At 41.6% G+C, this 23,817-nt stretch overlaps 1 protein-coding gene across 1 annotated transcript in view; it reads left to right on the top strand.

Moving 5' to 3' along the window:
* Window positions 1-23,817, top strand: part of IMPG1 (interphotoreceptor matrix proteoglycan 1) — a gene marked incomplete at both ends in the record, with an annotated part of 96,390 nt that overhangs the window by 50,578 nt on the left and 21,995 nt on the right. Inside the window, 3 exons of the mRNA XM_083372897.1 lie at window positions 13,506-13,526; window positions 17,439-17,671; window positions 21,801-21,877. Of these exons, the coding sequence (XP_083229023.1) occupies window positions 13,506-13,526; window positions 17,439-17,671; window positions 21,801-21,877 (331 nt within the window). The remainder of the gene's footprint in view (window positions 1-13,505; window positions 13,527-17,438; window positions 17,672-21,800; window positions 21,878-23,817) is intronic.

Genomic DNA, 23,817 nt, shown 5'->3' with positions numbered 1-23,817 from the left:
CCATTACCACGTGGTGTTAATAAGCAAGCCCAATACATTACACCCCTCCCACCTTAAAACAAACAACATTATAGCAACAATAGAAAGTAATTATAGCAATACACCTTACAAAGACTTAACACTGGTGTGAATAGGTTCCACTTACCAGTACAATAAAGTACTTACAACATTATAGCTCCATTGTCCATTACAATCTTGTAGGTCAGCATTAAATACAAGGGTACATACAACATTATAGCTTTATTATTTCAGAACAAAATCTTGCAGATAAGCAGGAGGTTAGTGTGGCCTTGTGGAATGCCTGGGGGACCCAGGCATGTCCTGGCCTACCAGCTTGCCCGCCGGGCTGGGTAGACCAGTGTCTCTTAGTTCAAGTGATTCAGAGTGGCTCGGTGCTCTCTGCCTGGCCTTTCCAGGTTGGCCCACCCCAGAGTCAGTTTGTTCAGCAAAGTTAGACAGCTGTAGCCATCAGGTGGGCTTTCTCTGTCAGGGGACCCATGTTGCACATCTGGGGGGCCCTCCTCTAAGGCCAACTCCTCGTTGCTTGGGCTGTGTGAGCCTTCAGAGTCTATGCATGGGCTGGCTTGGCTGCCAGTTTGTGGACCTTGGTAAGGACTTGTGATGAAGTCCTCACTTTGTGGCTGTTCTGGGAAATGCTTCCTAAGCTGATCGATGTGGCACTGGACAACTTGCCCGCCCTCCAGCCCCACTTCGTATGAGAGGGGGCCTGACGTTTTAGTAATTTTTCCAGGCACCCACAAATTCCCATGCCCATAGTTCCTCGCCCACACCCCATCGCCCACTTGCAGCCCCCTCAGGGGTTTTGGGTGCAAAGCTTCTGCTGCCACCTTATCTGGATGCAACCTGTCCAGTTTCGTGATCAGTCGCCTCCCCCAGCACAGCTCTGCTGAGCTTTTCCCTGTAGCCGTGCAGGGCGTGGAATGCTGGCAAAGTAAAAAATCTGCCAATCTGTGATGCCAGTCCCCAGTCACTATACGCTTCAGTGACTCTTTTGTGGTCCAGACCATGCATTTGGCTTGACCATTAGAAGAAGGGTGAAACAGGGCCGACATTGCATACCTCATGAGGTTTGCTGTGAGGAATGCCTGAAATTCTGCCACTGTAAATTGAGCTCCATTGTCGGATACTATGACATCTGGCAGCCCATGTGTGGCAAAGAGTTTCCTAAGCACCTGGATGGTCCTAGCAGTAGTCATGTTAGCAACTGGAATTACTTCAAGCCATTTAGAGTGGCTGTCGACCACTATAAGGAAGAGCTGTCCCTGAAAGGGCCCAGCAAAGTCTATGTGAATTCTAGACCAGGGAGTGTGAGTCTCCTCCCACCTGTCAACTGGAGTGTGTGGCATTTCAGGCCTACATTGTTGGCATGTGTAACATCCAGGCACCTGAGCTTCAATGGCCTTCTCTAAACCTGGCCACCATAAGTAGCTTCTAGCTAAAGCTTTCATAAGGACAATACCCGGATGACCTTCATGCAGTGATTGTAAGACCCTGTCTCTTAGTGAGGTGGGGACTATGACCCTGTTCCCCCATAGGATGCAACCCTTGTGAGCTGATAGCTTGTGTCTTCTAGTAAAATAACTCTGAAATTCAGGGCCTGGGCTTTTATCCAGCCACCCTGTGTGCACCCAAGAAAGCACTCTACTTAGTGTCTTATCAGCTGCTGTTTCTGCAGCTATGTCCCCAGCGTGGAGGGGAAACTCTGGCAAGTCCTGAATGGACAATATGCGGGCCGCTGGGGCTGGATCTGGTTCAATTTGTGGCAATGGAAGTCTACTCAGGCCGTCTGCATGGCCCATTTCTTTGCCGGGTTTGTGAATCAGCTTAAACGTGTACGCTGATTAAAAAAAATAGACCATCTCAGCATTCTAGGGGATAATGTTGGTGATTGAGTTCCCCAAAATCATGGTTTTGGGTGACTTCAATCTACCATCCCTGGGAGGATCATCCGAGTTAGCTCGGGAGTTCATGGCTTCCATGACGGCCATGGACCTGACGCAAGTAATTCATGGACCAACTCATGTTGGAGGTCACACCCTGGATTTGGTTTTTCTATCTGGATGGTGGTTAGAAGATCTTGGTGGGGGCTCCCCAATTGTTATGCCCCTGTCATGGACCGATCATCATCTCCTGTGGCTGGTCTTCCGTTTTGCCACTCCCCACCGTGGGTGTGTTGAGCCAACTAGATGGTTCCGCCCCAGGCGCTTAATGGACCCTGAGAGGTTCCAGGCAGCGCTGGGGTCCCCACCTGCCTCCTCTGCTCACAGCTCGGCAGATGCCTTAGTGGAAGCCTGGGAAAGGACGGCTATGGAGGCACTTGACCGAGTTGTACCCTTGCGGCCCCTGACCTGGCGCAGATCCCAGTGGGCTCCATGGTTCTCTGCGGAGCTCCGGGAGATAAAGCATTGGAGACGGGGCCTAGAGAGCGGTTGGAGGTCCAGCCGATCTGAATCCGACAGATTGGAACTAAGAACCCATATTAGGTCTTATCTCACAGCGATAAGGGTGGCGAGGTCTAATTACTTCGCTACCCTTATTGCGTCCGCAGATAATCGCCCGGCCGCCCTGTTTAGGGTGACCCGCTCCCTCCTTAATCAGGAGGTGAGTGAGGAACCCTTGCAGGGGCGTGCTGAGGAGTTTAGTCAACATCTGTTGGACAAAATCGCTCAGATTCGGACCGGTTTGGACTCCGACTGGGCAGAGTCTGACGATCAGGACACGGGTGGTCTTGTCAATGTTATCTGGGAGGAGTTCGATCCTGTGACTCTGGAGGAAGTGGACAGGATTATGGGGAGGCTGAGCTCCACCACATGTTTATTGGACCCGTGTCCTTCCTGGCTGGCTTATGCAGCCCGGGAAGGGACACAAGGCTGGTTCCAGGCGGTTATATCTGCCTCTTTGAGTGAGGGTAGTTTCCCCGCCACCTTGAAGGAGGCGGTAATGAGACCTCTCCTCAAGAAGCCTGCCTTGGACGAGGCTGTGTTAAATAACTTTCGTCCGGTCTCCAACCTTCGCTTTCTTGCGAAGGTTGTTGAGAGTATGGTGGCGCATCAGTTCCCTCTGGTTGTGGATGAAGCGGATTATCTAGACCCGTACCAATCGGGCTTCAGGCCCGGGTACAGCACGGAGACGGCATTGGTCGCTCTGGTGAATGATCTCTGGAGGGCTCGGGACAGGGGATATTCCTCTGTCCTAGTCCTATTAGACCTCTCAGCGGCTTTCGATACCATCGACCATGGTATCTTGCTGCGGCATCTCAGGGGATTGGGAGTGGGAGGCACGGTTCTTCAGTGGTTCTCCTCCTATCTCCTGGGACGTTCTCAGTCGGTGTTGGCAGGGGGCAGAGGTCGACCGCGAGACCTCTCGCTTGTGGAGTCCCTCAGGGGTCGGTCCTCTCGCCTCTCCTGTTCAACATCTATATGAAACCGCTGGGTGAGATCATTCGTGGTTTTGGAGTTGGGTATCATCAGTATGCTGATGATACCCAGCTTTTCATTTCGACCCCAAACAACCCCAGTGATGCCCTCGACGTGATGTCCCACTGCCTGGAGGCGGTTCGGGTCTGGATGGGGAGGAACAGGCTTTGACTCAACCCTGACAAGACTGAGTGGCTGTGCGTACCGGCATCTCGGGATATTCAGGATATCCCATCTCTTTCTATGGGGGTGAGTTATTACCCCCCATAGATAGGGCTCACAACTTGAGAGTCCTCCTAGACTCACAGTTTTCTTTAGAAGACCATATAGTAGCTGTGACTAGGGGGGCCTTCGCCCAGGTCCGCCTGGTGCGCCAGTTGTGGCCCTATTTAGACCGGGATGCCTTACGTACGGTCACTCACATGCTTGTGACCTCTCGTTTGGACTACTGCAACGCTCTCTACATGGGGGCTGCCCTTGGAGGCTCCAACTGGTACAGAATGCAGCCGCGAGAGTTGTGTTGGGAGTTTCCCGACACTCCCATGTTACACCTCTGCTCCATGAGCTGCATTGGCTTCCAGTTGTCTTCCGGGTGAGATTCAAGGTGTTGGTAATGACCTACAAAGCCCTACATGGCATGGGTCCGGAATACTTTGGGGAGCACCTGCGGCCGGCGTCAACTTCCCTCCGCCCAGTACGCTCCCACAGAGAGGGCCTCCTCAGGGTGCCACCGGTCAAAGAATGCCGACTGGTGGCCCCCAGGGGGAGGGTGTTCTCTGTGGGCGCGCCGGATTTATGGAACCATCTTCCAGTTGTGCTCCGGATGGCGCCTGACCTCCACTCCTTCCGGCGCGATCTAAAAACTTACCTCTTCGAACAAGCTGGCCTGGCCTGATGGGATGGGGTTGGGTTTTATTAATGTGTTTTAACCTACTTTTTTAATGTGTTTTAACTTATTGTAAGAGTTGTGGGCATTTTGTTTAATCTTTTTTAATTTTTGTATTTTGCCTTTTAACATGTACTGCCCTGTTCACCACCCTGCGTCCTTCGGGAGAAGGGCGGTATACAAATAAAATTAATAATAATAAATAATAATAATAATATATGAGGTGTCTGTTTGTCTGTGGTGAATAACCCCAGTAGCAGTTTGTGGTCTGTGAAGACTGTGAAGTCCCTGCCATATAAGTAGTCATGGAATTTTTTAACTCCAGCTACCATGGCCAATGCCTCTTTGTTAATTTGAGCATAGTTACACTCAGCAGAGGACAGTGTCCTCGAATAAAATGCAATGGGAACTTGGGTTCTCTCTTTCTCTAAGTGTCTCAAGACTGCACCCACCCCGTATGGGGATGCGTCACATGCTAAGCAGACTGGTTTAGAATCTCTGAAATGAGTGATAGTGGAACTGACCAACAGAAGTGACTTCAGGTCCTGAAAACTTTTTTCGTAAATGCTGGTCCACTTCCAAGAAGCTTTTTCATCTAAGAGCCTGTGAAGCGGCTCTGCCACTGCGGCCTTGTTAGGAAGGAACGTGTGGTAGAAGTTGAGGAGGCCCAAGAATGCTTGCAGCTCTCCTTTTGTTTTAGGGCTAGGTGCCATCTGAATGGCCTTCACTTTGGACTCAGCTGGGTGGATGCCATTAGCATCAATGTGAAACCCCAAAAATTCAGTTGAGGGAACCCCAATACTGCATTCGCTCTTTTTTAGTTTGAGGCCTGCTTCACGCAGCCTCTGCAGAACAGCTCTGAGCCTCCTTGCTAGCACCTCTGTGGATTCTCTGGCAATAAACACGTCGTCAAAATAGGGGCAAACCCCTGGAATGTCTTTGAGTGTGCGTTCCATGATTCCCTGAAAAATGCCCGGGGCTACACTGACTCCAAATTGCAAGCGCTTTACTCTGAAAGCCCCCTGTGGGTCACAATTGTCTGTGCTGCGGTTGTGGCCTCATCAACAGGTCATTGCTGATAGGCCTGTGCCAAATCTAATTTTGCAAAAGTGGTGCCACCCTGCAAAGATGCCAGGATGTGGCTCACCATGGGGAGTGGGTATGCGTGCTGTTTAAGGGCCCAGTTAATTGCGTATTTATAATCTGCGCATATTCTGACTTCCCCGTTGGCTTTAAGTGGTGTTACAATAGGAGTTTCCCAATCCCCACCATCTACTGGTTGCAAAATGCCCTGTTCCACAAGCTTGTTTAGTTCCGTGTCTATTTTGTGCTTGAGGGCAAAGGGGACCCTGCAAGGCTTTATCCTGATGGGAACCACGTTTGGGTCTAGTTTGAATGCTATTGGCGGGCCTGTGTAAGTTCCTAGGGCTGAATCAAATATATCTGCGAAGTCCTCGCAAAATGATGCTAGACTTGCAACTTGTGTCCAGTTGATACTGGTTACTTGGATGCCTAGTGCATCAAACCAATTGATCCCAATTAGGCTCGTTCTCTGCCCCCCTACGACAACAACATCCAGGAGCCCTGAAAACCCCTTAAATTTAATGGCCAAGGTGGCTTCACCCTTGACTGCGACTTTTGCGTTCTGAAAATCTGTTAAAAGTATGTCAGAGGGCCTCAGCTTGGCCCATCTTCTACTGCGACTGCACACAAAATTAAATGTGTCCAGAGAAATAATGGAAACACGGAGCCTGTGTCCAGCTCCATCTTACAGGGGACCCCTTGCAGCTCCACCTGAAGTCTATACTTGGGTTTAAGGGGGCGTCAGGCCCTGGTACGGCAGACACTTCTACGGCTTGAGCAAAACCTCATGTTGAATGGCCTCAGGGCCCCGGTACCTCTCCTGGTTGGATCTTCCAACTGCCGATTTGATGGCCGGTCCCTCTGGCAACCTCTGCAAACTGATGCGATGTGGCCGGCTTTTCCACAGGCCCGGCACGTGGCTGTCTGGAACCTGCAGTCTGAGCGTTGGTGGTGGCCACCACAACCTCGACATCTAGGCAAGAGATCTGCCTTGTAAGTAGTCTCTTGCTACTTGCTGCTGTGGAGCTGTTGGTCAGGTTGTCTGTGCAACTTGTCAACTTTGGTGTCTTCTTCTGAGTCCTCAGTGAGTTCTGTGTCCTCGTGGTGGATGGCTTCTTTGTGTTGCGTCATTTTGGTGGTCCAGATCATTTGAACAGCTCCACCAGCAGCTTCATCCACCATGACTTCGTTCTGGGCATCTGCGAACGACAGGACCTCTCTGGCAAAAAGTTTCTGCTGTAGCTTTTGGTTGTGGAGGCCGCAGAAAGCCGGTCTCGAAGTCGCTCTTCAACGTCTGAAAATCGACACAGGCTTGCGGCCTGCCTCAAGGCCACAATGTACTCAGATGTGGTCTCTCCCGGCTGCTGTATTCGTTGTTTGAAGGCATAGCGCCATGCAATCACCGACATCTTGGGTTGGAAATGTTCTCCGAGCTTCTTTTTTAGTTCGGCGTAGGAGACGGATTCCAACAGCATGGGTGCAAACAGGTTTTCGGCCAGATCGAATGTCGCTGGGCCGCACACACAGAGCAGTGTGGCAGCCTTCAGTCTGTCCTCTGCAACCTGGTTTGCCCGAAGGTAGTTCTCAACCTGGGACAGGTACGAGGGCTTGATGTCAAATTCTCATGGCCTTCCAACCTTGGGCATTCTGCTGGTCTTCGCGGCTGGATCTCAGCGTCTTCGAATCCTGTGTCTTCGAATCTCAGCCTCTTTGAATCTCCGTTGCCCAGGGACTGGTCCTCTGAGCACATGGTCGCTAGCGTGGCTTAGCTAGCTGACCTGGGGGGGGAATTTGCTTTTCCCGCCAGGTGTGCACTGCCTCTCCCCTAGTGACTTTCAGCTTCAACGGAGAAGCAGGATCCCACCTTCATCGCCAGTGTTGTGTACTGGGTTCATTGCGCAGGAATGAAGACGAGGCGAGTGAGTTCAGCAAAGATCATGGTTTATTGCTTGCAGGATATAAACTAGAGAACAGGGCTACAGATGCAGCAATTTATACCCTGGCCCCTAGGCGGCAGCCAATAGGTTTGAAGCAACCTATTGCCGCCTAGGGGCAACCAATGGCAGTGCTGGAGACGGGTTGTCTGAGATGCTGGGAGCCGTTAGCTAGCTTCCTGCTTCAGCAGCCTACCAGCCATTACCACGTGGTGTTAACAAGCAAGCCCAATACATTACAATATTATTATTGGTAGTCATAGTAGTTTAATTGAAAATATTTCTAAATTATGACTTTGCAGATTTTCAGTCTTTTTGACTGAAGAAATTGATAAGGTTCTAGGACCACAAGCTGGTTCAAAAGATGATACAACTGCAATTTAATTTAAAAGTCTGTATGCTTTTCTTCACCATTGTAGAATTGGTTATATAAATTGTTATTAATAAAACTTTCTTCATCGGCTTCCATTAATACTTGTAGGATGCTATGCAGCAAGTAGTTTGAAGTCAGTAATTTTGAAAGTGAAGTTAGCAAGTTTATCTTCAATCCCCAAATATCTATGAATATAATTCTTAATTTCTAAGGGATGAATAGCTATGATTGACTGGGGGGAAAGTGATACTGTTTAAAAGACAGGCTAGAAATACTTTAGAAAAAAGAACTAGTAGCAATGCCTTTTAAAGTAATGTATAATTTAAATGAAAAATGTGTGATTCCAGTGCAGAGAAAGTGTGAAGTGAAGTGAGCAGCAGAGGATAATGACCTGGAAAAATAACATGCCACCACAACAACTTTCCCTAAATTAACCTTTCCTCAACACTTTTCTAGGTTATCAGGCTGATGCTAACATGTAATGTTCATTGGCGGTCACTGATGTTCAAAAGTTACTGATGGATCTACCATGGTTGACGTCTTAACTGCCTCTTGCCATTATAGGAAGAATGGGGTTTCAGCTAGGATCTCCTTAATTAATTTTTGCAGGAACCACACAACTATAAACATCATCTTGAGATTGGCACCAATGCTCATCACACATTTTCCGTCTCAGAGTAAGCAATATTATGCAGAGCAAAGAAAAAGAGTAAGAAACAGTAAGCTACTAACAAAGTCACCGTCAAAGTAATGATAGCTACTAAAAACATGAGGATGAAAAATGAAATGAAATATAGTTAAATCTATTACACTAAATTCATTCATTATATGTCTCGATACCTTATATTCTTGCTAAACATTTTTGCTTCTACCCTGTACACGCACACACATTTCATATTTCCCTTTGGTTTTTAAACTTCTCACTTCTTTTCATTAATTTCCCTCAACAACGTTCTCCATTTTCTATTCTTTCGCAGTCCAGTCACTCTTCCATCATATATTTGCTTTGCTGTTTGGATGCAAAGCATCCCATTTGTTTCTTGGTCTTTGTTTCTGTATAGTCAAACCACTTCAGTACACCTCTTCCATCCTTATCATTCCTGTTTGACCAATTCCTGCATTATCCATTCATTCTTTACTTTGTGTCTTTTGGGTTAACACACACACTTCTTAAGTGTCCCATTCCCACATAAGTTTATTTTACGTTTCTCCTGACATGTACAATTCCTACTTTAATATAATAACATGTTTGCAGAAAACATTCCAAAATACAAATCTATTTATTTATCATATCCTTTCTTTGATTCAATAAAGAGTAAACTTTCTTTCTCACATTCATGTAGTTAGAAGATGTGGATGCTAACAGTAAGGGTAGTATATTATTTAAGCATATTTTGACCCATTTACCACAACTGCATCCAAAGCTGTTTTCTGCCAGGCATGTTCACACTATTCTATGTAAATTAGGATTTCTGAATTAGAGACTTTCCTACAAGCCAGAATAGATCTGCCTACATTCTGCCACTTAGACAGAATGTAGGTCTAGGCCAGGGATCCCCAACCCCTGGTCCGTGGACCAGTACCAGGCTGCAGCATGCCAGCAACCGGGCTGCACAAACAAGCAAAACCCCATCTGCAGGATGCAGGCAGCACACAAAACCACACTCCCTCCAGTCCGTGGAAAAACCTCTCTCCACGTAACCGGTCCCTGGTGCCCAAAAGGTTGGGGACCTCTACTCTATGCAATGTGCTGACACAACTCGATAAGTTATTCCTTCCTTCTAAATAAACAACAAATATTAATATTTCTTGGTTTTTCTCTTTGTCCAACAATGACTCTACATCAAATTGAGAGTGGTTAAAAATAAATCTGGAAGAAAAATGGTAATTACTGTAGCTAGACATGAATTCCATGCCTCATCCAATCACAGTTCAAGACATTAATTTCATCTTGTTGGCTGCAATTTGGATATAATGTATTAGGCTCCCTGCTGATTTTTGCATTCCACTGAAGGTAATAAGTGGTGTCACTTTTAGCTGGATGTTCCTTGCTCCAATTTCTCCCCCTTTTCCCAATCTCTGAGGGAGAGATAAGCAATTTGTTAATGTTTCTGAGATCTATATTTGTATGCTTTTGATTTCAAAACATGCACCCATGCATGCACACATACACACAATGTTCTGTTTAGGAGATATAAAATAATCTTAAACAAATGCCAGAAGATTATTTCCTTTCTAAATTTGAGAAAGGAAAGCTCTTTATCTCCTTCTTTTTATTTATTTCTGTTCTGGCATGTTGTTATTTAGCACTTTTTCCCAAACTCAAATAAGACGTGGTTAAAAAAATGGAAAGAACAATGACCCTAAATTCTGGATAAAATAAAACCAACATCCTAAGTCAGTATAAAGATTAGTGAACTAATGTGAATATTAGCCCAATAATGTCACAGTGACATGAGCCAGTGAAGTCTTTGATTATTGTAATGCTTACTCAAATCTTTAACTAATTTAATAAATGCTTAAAGATGTCTTCATTAGTATTCATTACATTTCTATAGTGTGAGAATGATAAGCTTCTTAAGATTCTGTTAAAAAGAAATCCTGGTCACTTTATCCATGATAGGTTTTGGCACATCTCTACTGTTCTCTCAGTTATGCTAATTATCCGAAACCCAGTTCCTCACCATTACAAAGGTATAACCATTATCAGGTTCATTACAGCTCACTGACTGTGCTGGAGTTGGAGGAGGAAGGAGGACAGTTCCCCCTGTTCCCTTCCTCCATAATCAATTTGTATCTGTTAATAGGAATTCAAATGTCGACCCTATTTTATATGTCAGAGTAGTAATGTTAATATGCCACAGGGCATGGGTCAAATTATTTTACCTGTCAGAGTAGTAATGTTAATATGTCATGGGACATGGGTCAAATTATTTTCCTCATGGATCTATTGTTCTGCTTTCTAACCTGCCTTTATAGCCCTGTATTTTTTACTCTATACAAAACATCTGAGAAACAGTCCAAGAATTCAGATATGAAAATAAGGCAGAATAGAAGGGAAAAGTTACAAAGTCAGGTGTCTAAGGCTCCAAGATTTCTCAGTGGTTGCTTCCACAATAAGGCCCTTTACAAAATTTCCCTTGTACGATTCTGAAGTGAGTCCTGTTATATTCAATGAAACTTTCTCTCAGGCAAAGAGATTAGAGTTTGTAGGTTTTGACTAATCAAAGTTGTGTGTATTAACTAGAATTGGAATATTATTTAACATAGTGCTGTTTTATCTGGCAGTGACTTGCCTTGTGGATAAGATCTTTGTACAATGTTATTGCAGGGAGTGTTTCATTTAGAGGAGCCATTTAACAAAGGACCCCTAACCTTTAAAATAAGCATTTTAATAATTGCGTTGTTTTATTTGGGATTTTTTATTACTAGTTTCCTTAGATTATTTTCCCCCTTTCTTTCCTTTTTTCTTTTTAAAATGTTGAAAATTACACACAAAAAAATAAATATACTCAAGGAAAATATTAATGAAAATACCTCAGTACTGGGAAGATCAGAATTAGAATATAATTCATTGTGATTCTATCCTTCTCATCTTTTCATCTTTCTCTCATCCCATCTTTCCTACTATCTTCTCCTATTGGTATATTATGATTTATCAACTGTTGTATCTTATGATTTATGACCTATGACAGTGATGGCAAACCTTTTAGAGACCGAGTGTTCAAAAACTGCACCGCCCCACCAGCTGCCCCCAACCCCCCACTATGCCCCTGCCCTCCAGTCCACAGGGCCACCCACTGCCTCCATGGCCCACTGCAGCACAGCACCCAGGCAGCCCTGCAGTGGCCACACCCTCTGCCAACGCCCTGCAGCATCATCTGCTTGTGACGGGGTATGAGGGCAGAGTCTTGTCCCCACTGCCTGGCTGCCATGTCCTTGGCTGCGCTGCTCCACACAGGCCATGTTCGGGGGCGACTCTCCTCCAGGGAGGGCTGCTGGTGAGGAGGGAGCCATGGGGGGGAGGCAGGGCTGGGGCAATGGCACACATGCCCACAGAGAGGGTTCTGAGTGCCGCCTATGGCACGTGTGCCATAGGTTCGCCACCACTAACCTATGACGTATCAGTTTGTTGTTTGCATGAGAGCTTATGCACTGGAGTCAAATTCTTTGTGTGTCCAATGACACTTAGTCAATAAAGAATTCTATTCTATTCTATTCTATTCTATTCTATTCTATTCTATTCTATTCTATTCTATTCTATTCTATTCTATTCTATTCTATTCTATTCTACAAAACTGCATTTCTGCCCATCAGCCCTCAAAAATATCAAGCTAAACAAGTTAGTACTATAATTTTATTTTGAATGTTAAACTTTCAAAACAGAAAGAAAACATAGCATACATGAAATTCAAGAAAGCATCAGTAGCATAATCTAGATTATCTAGTAAAGAAACAAATTAACAAAATAATTTCAATTTTAAAAGCTGGTTTTCAAGAATGCAGTAAACTAGATATTCGCATTCTTTGCCCTGAAGCAGAATCTGAGAGAGGAGAAACATGAGAAAGCCACTTCTTTTCTTTGTCACTTGGGAAACAATAGAGGTACTGATATTTAGTGTTTTATTCTGTACCGACATTCTGATTATACTTTAACTCACAATTGAGTACCTGAGCGTTTGCAGGACACTGCCAATAGAAATAGCAGGCAGAAGAGGATAAAGACATCTTAGTATATTGTTTCTGCCTAGTGTTCTAATTCTAGGTGAAAATAAACCTTAATTGCCTCTCTCGGAAAATTAATACATGAATGCAGGCAGTCCTCAACTTACAACCGTTCATTTAGTGACCATTCAAACTTACAACAGCACTGAAAATGAGTTATGACCATTTTTTACACTTACAACCACTGGACATTGCCATGGTCACGTGACAAAAATTCAGATGCTTGGCAACTGACTCATATTTATGATGGTTGCAGTGTCCCGGTGTCATATAATCACCTTTTGCAACCTCCTGATAAGCAGTCAATGGGGAAGCCAGATTCACTTAACAACCATGTCACTAAGTGCAGTGATTCACTAAACCACTGTGGCAGGAAAGGTCATAAAAATTGACTTAACAAATGTCTCGCTTAGCAAAATAATTTTGGGCTCTATTGTGGTCATAAGACGAGGATGACCTGCATAAGGAAACTGTAAATTAAGAATTGCTGTATTAAGGTTACATGTCTCCTATAATTGTTAGAAACTGAGTCCTAGAATGCTGATAGCTAAAGAAAAAAGGGGGGAGGTCTTTCTTTTGGTACCTTCTTACTAAATTCAAAAGGACGGCTCTGACAGCACCTTCAAAGCCCTAACCTTTTCACACGCCTTGCATGTGCAACACATATTGCACAATCACACCCATCATCTTGATTTTTTTGACAACCTACCCCAAAGACTCCTGCCTTTTACACATATCCTTTGTTAGCAGAAAGAAAGGTTTTCTGGAAGACATCGGAAAATGTTGTGTAAATGATGACTCGAGGGAGAAAGAATTGTGGGGGGGGAGAATGTGAAGAAGTTACAACCTTTTGCTATCAGAATGGAAAAAGTAATGGTAGTGAATTAAACAACTGCAATGGTAACAACCAGGTGTTTCCTCTCCTCCTACATCATTTCAGTGTGAAAAATGCAGAACATAGCATAAATAAGAGGTATATGCCTGCAATCAGTTTAATGGTCTGACTTTTTTTTTGTCCTTTTTCTTTTTAAATGTTTCCATCTATCCTGTCATATGCTGAACTGAAGACAGAAGAAGGAAAAAGATGGGTAACTTTCCTGCAGATTTTTTTAATAGGTGATATATAATTAGTTATAGCAGTAATGTTAAATAAATCGCTGTGTTTTCTTTCAAATAAAAGAAGAAAATATTTTCTTGATATGACATTGTACAGTCTGGGCAAAATAAAATCGGGTAGATAGCAAAAGTCATGGCTATCTCCCAAGACCTAGTTAGTACATAATATGGATAAAGATCTGTGAAAGAAAGCAGAAAGTTGGGTTTCCATATTTCCACATTCCTATGTAATTGGCAACAGGCCTTAACCAGCAAGTACTTTGCTTTTCCCCTAATGCTTGACTTATTGTTGCACGTATTTCAGGAGCCATGGATCCTCAGAGCTATCCTCTCTAGGAATTTGGACTTCAAAATTCTCCCATTAGCTCTATGAACGCTGAGACTGTTGAGAATTGAAGGTCACGCAGCTGGAGAGCAGCCAGCTTGAGGATAGTTTACTAAAGGCTTTGCTAGACAAAAGCCTTGCTAGACCAAGGCTTAATATTATATGATTTGTTGCTGGTTTGTTCAGCAATCGATGGCAGTTAAAACAAAAACAAAAAACCTTTAAACTCCACATGTAAAGCAAGATCAGGTCCCAATCTTTTTTTTCCTTCAGGCTAGAGAAAAAGTAGAGAGATGGGGGGGCGGGGGAATGCCAAGCCTGTGACTTTGCTCGTATTTATTGAAACCTACTCAAACAACCCAAATTGTTTCCTTTCCTCCTGAGGTAGCCATCACTCAGAAATCATAACCTTCACGTTCTTTCCAGAACAAGAACAAAATAAATACATTTATATGTCTCCTTGGGAAAACACTGTGTAAAAAAGAAAACTGCTTCCTGAGCTCCTTTTATAAAACTTTGAAATAGGTCCGTTCTCATTTGACTCACAGAATGAAACTGTCCAAGGTGTAGATGTTTTTAGATCTCGTGGGGCCTACTCAGGTACTACTGAATTTTCAGTCAAACCTGAAAGCTTTTTTGAAGTCTTTGTGCTTCAGGGTTTCAAGTATTTTTGCAATGGAAAGCAAAATATATGCCACTTTCCAGTGTTTCCTTTTCCCTTCCATGATTTGCCACTGCAGAGGTCTTTTTTTTTTAATCGTTCAAAACTACTATTTTTTTCTTTGCTGTTTTAGAAGAATGTAATTTGTATTAAAATAATTGCATGTATAGAATGGTCATTCCACTGGAGCATGGCACGAGGACACTGATAATACATTACTAAAATGTTGTTGTTGTTAGTTGCGAAGTCGTGTCCAACCCATCGCGATCCCATGGACAACGTTCCTCTAGGTCTTCCTGTCCTCTACCATCTTCTGGAGTCCATTTAGGCTCACGCCTACTGCTTCTGTGACTCCATCCAGCCACCTCATTCTCTGTCGTCACCTTCTTCTCTTGCCCTCGACCTTTCCCAGCATGAGGCTCTTCTCCACTGAGTCCTTCCTTCTCATTAGGTGGCCAAAGTATTTGAGTTTTAGCTTCAGGATCTGGCATTCTAAAGAGCAGTCAGGATTGATCTCCTCTAGGACTGACCGGTTTGATCGCCTTGCAGTCCAAGGGACTCGCAGGAGTCTTCTCCAGCACCATAGTTCAAAGGCCTCAATTCTTTGGCGCTCAGCCTTTCTTATGGTCCAGCTTTCACTGCCATACATTGCAACTGGGAAGACCATAGCCTTGACTATACGCACTTTTGTTGGCAGGGTGATGTCTCTGCTTTTTAGTGTGCTGTCTAGATTTGCCATGGCTTTCCTCCCCAGGAGCAAGCGTCTTTTAATTTCTTGGCTGCAGTCCCCATCTGCGGTGATCTTGGAGCCCAGAAAAATAAAATCTCTATTACTAAAATAGATGTGGAAATCCCTAATTCTTAAAATAAAGAGTCTTTTGGAAATTTATATAGTATCGTGCCCAGTTTTCATAGGCTGGATATTTCTAAGAATAAAAAGAAATATTTATTTCTTATTATGTAATGAGGATTAAATAATTTATTATTTATTATTACTGAGACTTCCCTTTATTTGTCTATTTGTTTCGTATCATGCGTTTATTATTTTTATAAATAAGTCAAGGCAGCGAACATACCTAATACTCCTTCCTCCTCCTATTTTCTCCGCAACAGCAACCCTGTGAGTTGAGTGGGGCTGAGAAAACTGACAGGCCCAAAGTCACCCAGCTGGTTTTCGTGCCTAAGGCGGGACTGGAACTCACAGCGCCTTTATCACGACATTGAAGTGGCTCTAATATAAATCCCAATAGAGAACAAGTCTCACGTCCTACCGATCTGTCCCTTGCTTCTTTCTACTCATGAATTGCTGGCACAAATAGGACAGAACTGTGGTCATTTACATTTTACTGTTCTGCTCCCAAGGGTTTATTTCATTAGTGTTCCCCGCTCATTAGTGCTATGCTTAGTTCAGCAACACAAAATCCTCCCTCCTGATGTTGGATGAGGGAGAATTTCTGTGTATTGCTGGAACTGAAATACCAAACCATTGGAGCTCTGGAGCATCCAGAATTCCTAATGGCATCTGTGTCCTTTTTAACTGGTAAATAAGCACTTTGTGCAGTTGAGAGAGGTTAAAAAGAGAAAACTCCACTTCTAAAGGGATAGTATTGTTTCAAGTGAGCACTTCTGGATGCCCACCTCACGCCAGCATCAATCTCGGAAGCCAAACATCTTGGATCGTTGACAAGCCTGGGAAGTTTGGGAATAAAACTCCATAAAACAGAAGACCAGTTCAATTTAAAGGTTGATCAGAAGAGAAATATGAAGTAAAAAAAAAATCGTTAAATCAGATAAATAAATGGCTCAAAGAATAGCAATGTGTGAGATCACACATACATACACACGCACACACACACACACAGTATCAGATTTTGCTACAAGTAATTGACGCTCATTGCATGTCTTTAACTGATTCAGGGAGTTAAGAGAAAAATAATAATAATAAATGTTTACCATCCTAATGTCTTTTCTTTACAAGGATGATACCAATAGCAATAGCATTTGCAGTGTATAACACTTCATAGTGCTTTACAGCACTCACTTAGCAGTTTACAATGTCAGCCTATTGCCCCCAACAATCTGGGTTCTCATTTAACCGACCTCAGAAGGATGGAAGGCTACATCAACCCTGAGCCAGTGAAAATCAAACTGCTGGCAGTCGGCAGAATTAGCCTGCAATACTGCATTCTAACATCTGCACTACCACCATGGCTCTTGATATCTGAGGAATGGCTATATTAATCAGAGACTGAGAGGATATTTCACTATCTCTTGAGAAATTTATTTTCGCCAATGCTATTTTTGTTTTCACAAAGACCCATAAGCCTCAGGAGAGGTGTAACTTGAAAAAATATTTTTATTTATTTTATACATTTTAAATTGTATTTCTGCGTAAATGAGATGCACTTCCATCTTGCTGAAATACTGATATGTTAGAGTAGGTCTTTCAATAATATAGTCAAGGCATCCAAGGGTGGAGTGGGGGTCCAAAATATCAGGATGGCAGCCACAACCATGTGATTAAAGCCTGCCTCTTTTTATTTCTGAGGCCATGTCATATAAAAGGTTTCAAATCTTCAAACACATGATTTTGCCCATGACCGTGACTTTATTTAACTCTCCACTCCATTGGACAATCTGAGTAATGTCAAGCTGATGTTTGTAAACTGATATGAATTATTATATTACAAAATGAATTGATAGTCAATGGCATTTTATTTATGCCTGTTTCCATAAGCTCTGCAATTAAATTTAAATCAGAAATTAGCTGGAATATATTACTTGTTGATGATAGTTTAATTCAGCACACCAGCTGTAAAATCAATCCTGCAATAATATACCATGTTCCCACTTCCTTCAACATCAACAAACCAATATTCCTTTCTTCCTACACCACAGGACAAGCAGCACTGTGGCACAATATATTGTCAATTTTGAAAGAGATGGTTCAGAATTACCTGCGGATGGTACAGACACCAAAAAAATTGAAAGCGAGAAGAGAACTCTTGGTGAAGAGAGGGAGATGCCTACATTTGTACCGAAAATAACAGACCTCCAGCAGATGGTTACCATCCTCCTACAAGAAGATAAATCATTATTTGTGGACTTTGAAACACTCCAGTTTAAAGATGGTCAGTAATTTACAAATGCTTAGTGAAAACTATTTAACATTAATTAATGTTACTCTGACCATCTCAAAGTAATTGGATAGTCCCCTGGCTTACAGATGCTTTGTAAGTACTGGTTCGGGCAGATCTGTTCCTGTTGCAATAAAGCTATGCTATGACGCTGTGTCGCTCCTTGCCTGTCGAAGCAACTCACTACATAAAAAGCTTCCTTCCTGGGTTTTCTTCCTAAATCATTCCATCTCTCTGTTTTGGTGCAAGTATCTGATTTCTTATTTTGAGGGCAAGCTTTGTTCTCTACCTTCTCAGATAAGTCCAAGCGATTTTGGCTACTGAATACTGTTCCTTCTCTTTGTTGTTCTCCTCCATTAGGTTGACTTATAATTAATTTATGAAGAAGCCTATTTTAGCAGGCAATAAAAAGAAAAGAGCAGCAAATTAGAAATAAAGATATGTCAACAAGATGGTCACGTTTGCTTGACTTGCTGTGAGACATGCCATTTTTTTATCTCTTACTCTCCACATACTGCTCTTTTTTTCCCAGCTAGTTAACATTATTAGCATTCTATATAGTTGCAATGTTTTTGTGTGTCTGCAAAAGAGGCAGTATGGACCCTACGGTGCATATCTCCAATACCAAACTTGGCTTTCTGTTTGGAGTTCAGTGGGAGGGGAAGGAAACATTTTCTATCAACAGTGGACACAAAGAGTGCCTTTTACACTAAAATTTGGTGAACATTTCAGATAAGGTTTCGGCCTTATTCGATAATCTCCTGCTTCATTGATTGAAATGCACTTTATCTTGGGCTGGTTCTGAAGGTCATCAGAAGCTTCCTCTAGTGCAAATACAGAATTCAACCTCTTGGCGAGAGGAGGCTGAGAAGCACATAATCCCAGGCTTGGTTTGGCTGCTGGGAACCAGCTCTGTCTGAATTATGCAGGCCTTGAAAGTTCAAATTCCACATTCTGAATTAGGCTTGGAAGCAAATACAGAAGCACAGCAGCCAAACCAAGCCTGGGATTATGTGCTTCTCAGCCTCCTCTTGCCAGAGGTTGAATTCTGTATTTGCACTAGTGGAAGCTACTGATGACCTTCAGAACCAGCCCAAGATAAAGTGCATTTCAGTCACTGAAGCAGATTATTGAGTAAGAAAAGGCAGTCTTTGTGTCCACTGTTGATAGAAAATGCCATAAGACAGCAGGGTCAAAAAAAAACCCAAGTCTCCTTCAATAGTTTTCATGCGGTAGTCAGTTAATCTTCAGATAACAGAAGTATTTAGTATAAATACTAGGGTAGAACAGATTTGAGGTGCTTATTTTAATTAGTAAGCATTCAGTAGCATTAGTGGTATTAGTGGGATGGAACGTATATGAAAATAGAAATGGTGTGATCTCCAGGAAGCAGGCAGCAACAACTGACCATATTTAATTTATATAATTTAATACATAAAGTGTTTGATAATACAGCTAAATAAATAGATGTGCAAAACAGCTTTACTGAGTGATCAGGTCTGCTATATAGTAACTAATTACAAAAGGCAGGAATATTTTCACTATTGCTGCCATATAGCTTCACTTCAGAAGTTAATTATATTTTGCATAATTTGTTGTCTACCAGACAAAGAACTAACCATTTCGTTATCATTCAAAAATTCTGTATTTCCATTCACTGAGATCCTAAATTTGGAAAAAGTGTCTCCATTTTATTCAGCCCTTTGTTGTTCCCTGATCCTTCCAGAAATGTTTTTCTGTAGGAAATTAAAGTCTTCCTAAACCAGACATAAAAGGAATAGGACTGAAAGAGGAAATTGCTAGAAATATAGCAACATGCATCCCTTGTGCCTTCTATTAATACAACTTCTGATCTACCGTATTAATGAGTCAGCTGTGTGGTGTTTTGCCATGTTCTATTATGAATTGTTCTGAGTGTAACAGATAAGGCAAAGCAATAAACTAGTTAGAATTAACTATTTAGAACTGAGCTGAAAGTTCTTATAAATTGTTTTTTCTGAGGGATTTTTTTTTTGCCATCCTTTCCAACTAGTAGGAACGCCCCTTTGCAGAATTTTTGATCAAATATTCTCCATCTCTGTTTTTTGATGCCATTACATTCTCTCTGCAATGGTTTGGAACAATGAAAGATACAGATCCCTGTGGAAGAGATGTGTTGTTGCTGCTCCTTCTCTTTTTAATTGCTATAGCATAAACTTTAAAAAGTAATTAAAGGATAAGGCAGTCCTCATTTTTTAAGTATAGGTAGCTTCACAGTACAGCCGCTGTCATCTCTCTGGAATATGCTATTGCACTCTTGGCTATACACCTAAAGAATGCTAAGGAGTTACTGTATATATGAAGCAGCAGCAGGAGTGGTAGTTGCCAAGAATCAGGCAAATATGGCTGATATCCCACTTCTATAATTTTGGAAATAGCATAGGATGATGCTTAGGTTGCCATTTAAATAAAATTCTCCATTTTGAATGCGGAAAACTGGAGTAGGAATATGTGTACTTCATATAGATTGAGCCTAGGTGACAGGTACTTTTAGATGAGTTTGCACTCAGTAGAAAACTGAAATTGCTTTGATATGTACATAATGGCCCCTCCAAGATAAAATCTTTAACAGTACTTTCCTGCTTGGGGAACCTAAAACCTTCCTAAAACCAGCTACTGGTTTCACTACCCTCTCAATGCAATGGACACTTTAGGTCTGCCACATAAGGGCTAGTAACTATCCTTACCATCTCCTCCTTCTTCTAGGCATCATCTAGCAAGCTGGAGGGGAGGTTGTCAAGATGAAATAACTGTGGAATCTGCAACTGAAGTGCGGGAAGGAGTTAAGAGACTGGCTAGACTGAAATCATTGCAGGGGAGAAGTGGCAGAAAGTAGATGCTCCCTAAAACTTGGAGTGTTTATCTAGTTGCTCTGTAGTGAGTCTGGCAAGATTCTTGTATGAGGGCAATTCGGAAATAAGCCTCCATTTAGTTATCAATGATAGACACTTGCAGATACAGAACTTTTATTATACACATTAGAAAACTACAACATTGCATTACTTTTTGACGTAATCACCATTCAAATTGAGGCACATCATAACGTCTTGCAAGGTTTGAAATTCCTTAGTAGTAGTCGCTTGGTGCCAAATCTGGGCTATTGGGGGTGTGTGTGATCAAAAACATCCCAATGGAACTGCTTCAAAGATTCTTGGGTGCATCTAGCGGTGTGCGGGCAAGCATTATCATGAAGCAACAGCACACCGGAAGTGGTGCCATAGAAAATCCCACCAAATGTGAAGATGCCAAAGGAGTACTGCTAGTGAAGTTCATGGAGCATGGTTCGATCATCAGTTCAGAAGTCTACTGTGAAACGTTACAAAAACTGACGAGCCATCCATAAAAAGCGTCGGGGCCTGCTGACTTCCGGTGTGGTGTTGGTTCACAATAGTGCCTCAATTTGAATGGTGATTAAGTCAAAAAGTAATGTAATCTTATAGTTTTCTAATGTGTATAATAAAAGTTCTGTATCTGCATGTGTCTGTCATTGATAACCAAACAGAGGTCTATTTCCGAATTGTCCTCGTAAATAAAATACTACTCTTTATCAACTCCAGTATTGTTCAGGTTCTTTGTGCCTGATGTTAACCTCACCATACTCCTCCCCCAATTCAGCTACAGATTCCTGGTGTTCTGGGAAATAGCTGTGCTCTGAGTCCCTTCTGTTTCTGTCAGAGAATCATAGTGGAGGACAGAGAATCCCAAGAAACAGTTTTTTGAGGGAAGAAGGGATCTTGAAGATATTCCTGCCTTCATTTCCACTGAAAGAGGAGTCCAAATTGACTGACTTATTGTTAGGAGATAATCAGATAGTCAGAAGCTCCAGGATGTCATGGTGAAATGCAAAGATGCCGATATCTCTGATCAGAGCCTTAAAAAGGTTTTAGTTACACAAATTAAGAAGCATCTCTTTACAGATTCAGCTAATACCGAAAACAAAGGGGAAAACAGCCATTTTACTATAATACTGTGTTTATAACACAGAATCCTATATAATAATTGAAACACTTTGGTCAGTTTTGGTAGGTCATAGTTAGGTAAATTTGACAAAAAATATGACCATTTAATTTGTCTCATTTTGCAGAAATCATCAGGCCGTCTAGTGATATAAATAATGATATGCAGCCAATGGTAACAGATGCTGGAGCTGGAGCTGAGTTGGTGAGTAACTTTTATTGTGTTTGTTCCAAAACAAAACTTTATTTTTTTCCCAACTTTTTTATTAATTTTCCAATATTACATTTACATATTTGAAAAGTAATATGGCGGCTGGGTACAATAATTCCATTACATTTAAATATCATCAATACAAATCTCAAAGTATTACAACCACTAATTCCCTCTCTTTCCCCCGTAATATATACTGTCTCATATTTGAACCAACACAGTTCTTATTTTATCAATGAAACAACAAAAAAATAACTTTCTAGCATTCATCAATAATCTTCAGTTTATACATATCTTAATTAATTTGACAATCCATCTTTTAGACAATCCATAACCTAACAAATTTTTCTTAACTTTAATTTCCCATTGATATTTTGAATTTAACATTTAATCTTTATCATTTCCAAATTTTAAATGACCCCAATTTCTATCATGATTCCCCCACAGTCCGTATACATCTCTTATCTATACATGATTCTCACCATCTGCATCAACCAATTGATAACACAAAGTAATATTGTTATTTTTCTAGTAATTCTCAAATATCTTAGAACCTGAAATTTAATAGCCAACATTTCTTTTATTTCCACACTTAGTATTTCCTCTTTTTTTTCCTCTTTATGTCTCCTATCTCATATTTGAGGCTAGTATTTTTTTTTTAAACTATTAGCATTTATACCACAAACCAATATACAAATTTAATTATTAGTGTTTATACTTCTAAGTTTTACTTATCCTTTATCTCAACTCATAACAATATCTTGAATTCAAATCTTAATTATTTTAAACATTCAAACTTTTAGCCAATCAGTGACCTAATAATTAATTTTCTCTTAATGTTTTAATTTAATGTTTAATATTTTTCCAAATTTTTAATTAACCACAATTCCTTTATTACAATTCCTCACACAATCTAATATTTAAAATACACACCTTATATATAGATTCTTACCATCTACCTTAACAAACTAGTAAAACAATATAATATTCTTATTTCAATATTTATGCTTCTAGATTTTATATAACCAAAATTTTCTTTGTCTCAAGTCATTACAATATCTTATATTCAGAATACATGTTCTATCTATTTGGATATAGTCTATTTTAAATCTTATGTGTAAGTCAAAACCCCAATCCTTTTCAGTCTTATTCTAGCTTTTTTAATTTGCCAGATCACCTTTCGTGTCTTTGCTTTTAAATCATCAAATAGATCTCCTTGTGTTGTTGTGGCTATTGTTTGGTGTTGAAAAGACCATCCAGTTGTTCTTTTCTTAAGAGGACTAGCTGCTCTAGCAGGTCATCTCCTTGTTTTTCCATTTCAATGTGGTTGTCCTGAAGTGTTTATCTTCTCTGTCATCTGTTTTTCTTTTTGTTCTTCAGATTCCTTCTGGTTTATAAGAAAAGTCCTTTCCTTGTTCTCTATTATCAATTTCTTTTCTGTATTTTCCATTATCTGTATTTGTTGAGTAGCTAAGTCTTCTATCATAGCATTTGATTGTTCTACTTTCTCTGTAGAATTCTGTATAGATGTTTCTTTAGTTAAAGTCATAATTTGAGTTTGCATATCCAGGCTGTTTTCTTGTTTTTTCCTGCTGCTTCTTATATCATCCCCAATTGTAAGGAGAGTTTGGACAATCACTTTTAACATACAAAGAGTTTGTTCCTGTTCTTCCTCTGTAGGAAAAATCCATTCCTGTTCTTCTTCCATTATAGTACTGTATATTAAACTTAAAGCTTACAGTCAGAGAGTCCACTAAGTGAAGAGCTGAGCTGAGTTCCTTGCAGCTGATGTTTCAAGGTTGCTTATATATTATCTATTTTCAAAGCTGTCAACAAGTCTCTCTTAAAGGATAGCAGGTTACAATCTCAGGTTTAGCCACCAGATGTCACCCCAGAGTTATTTGGATCTTTTCAGGTTTTTTCCCTTCTATTTT

This window comes from Vipera ursinii (assembly GCF_947247035.1).
Source record: "Vipera ursinii genome assembly, chromosome: 1".
In the NCBI taxonomy this organism is placed as follows: Eukaryota; Metazoa; Chordata; class Lepidosauria; order Squamata; family Viperidae; genus Vipera; species Vipera ursinii.
The sequence above is the reverse complement of the archived record's forward strand: the minus strand, read 5'-3'. Positions and strand labels throughout refer to the sequence as shown.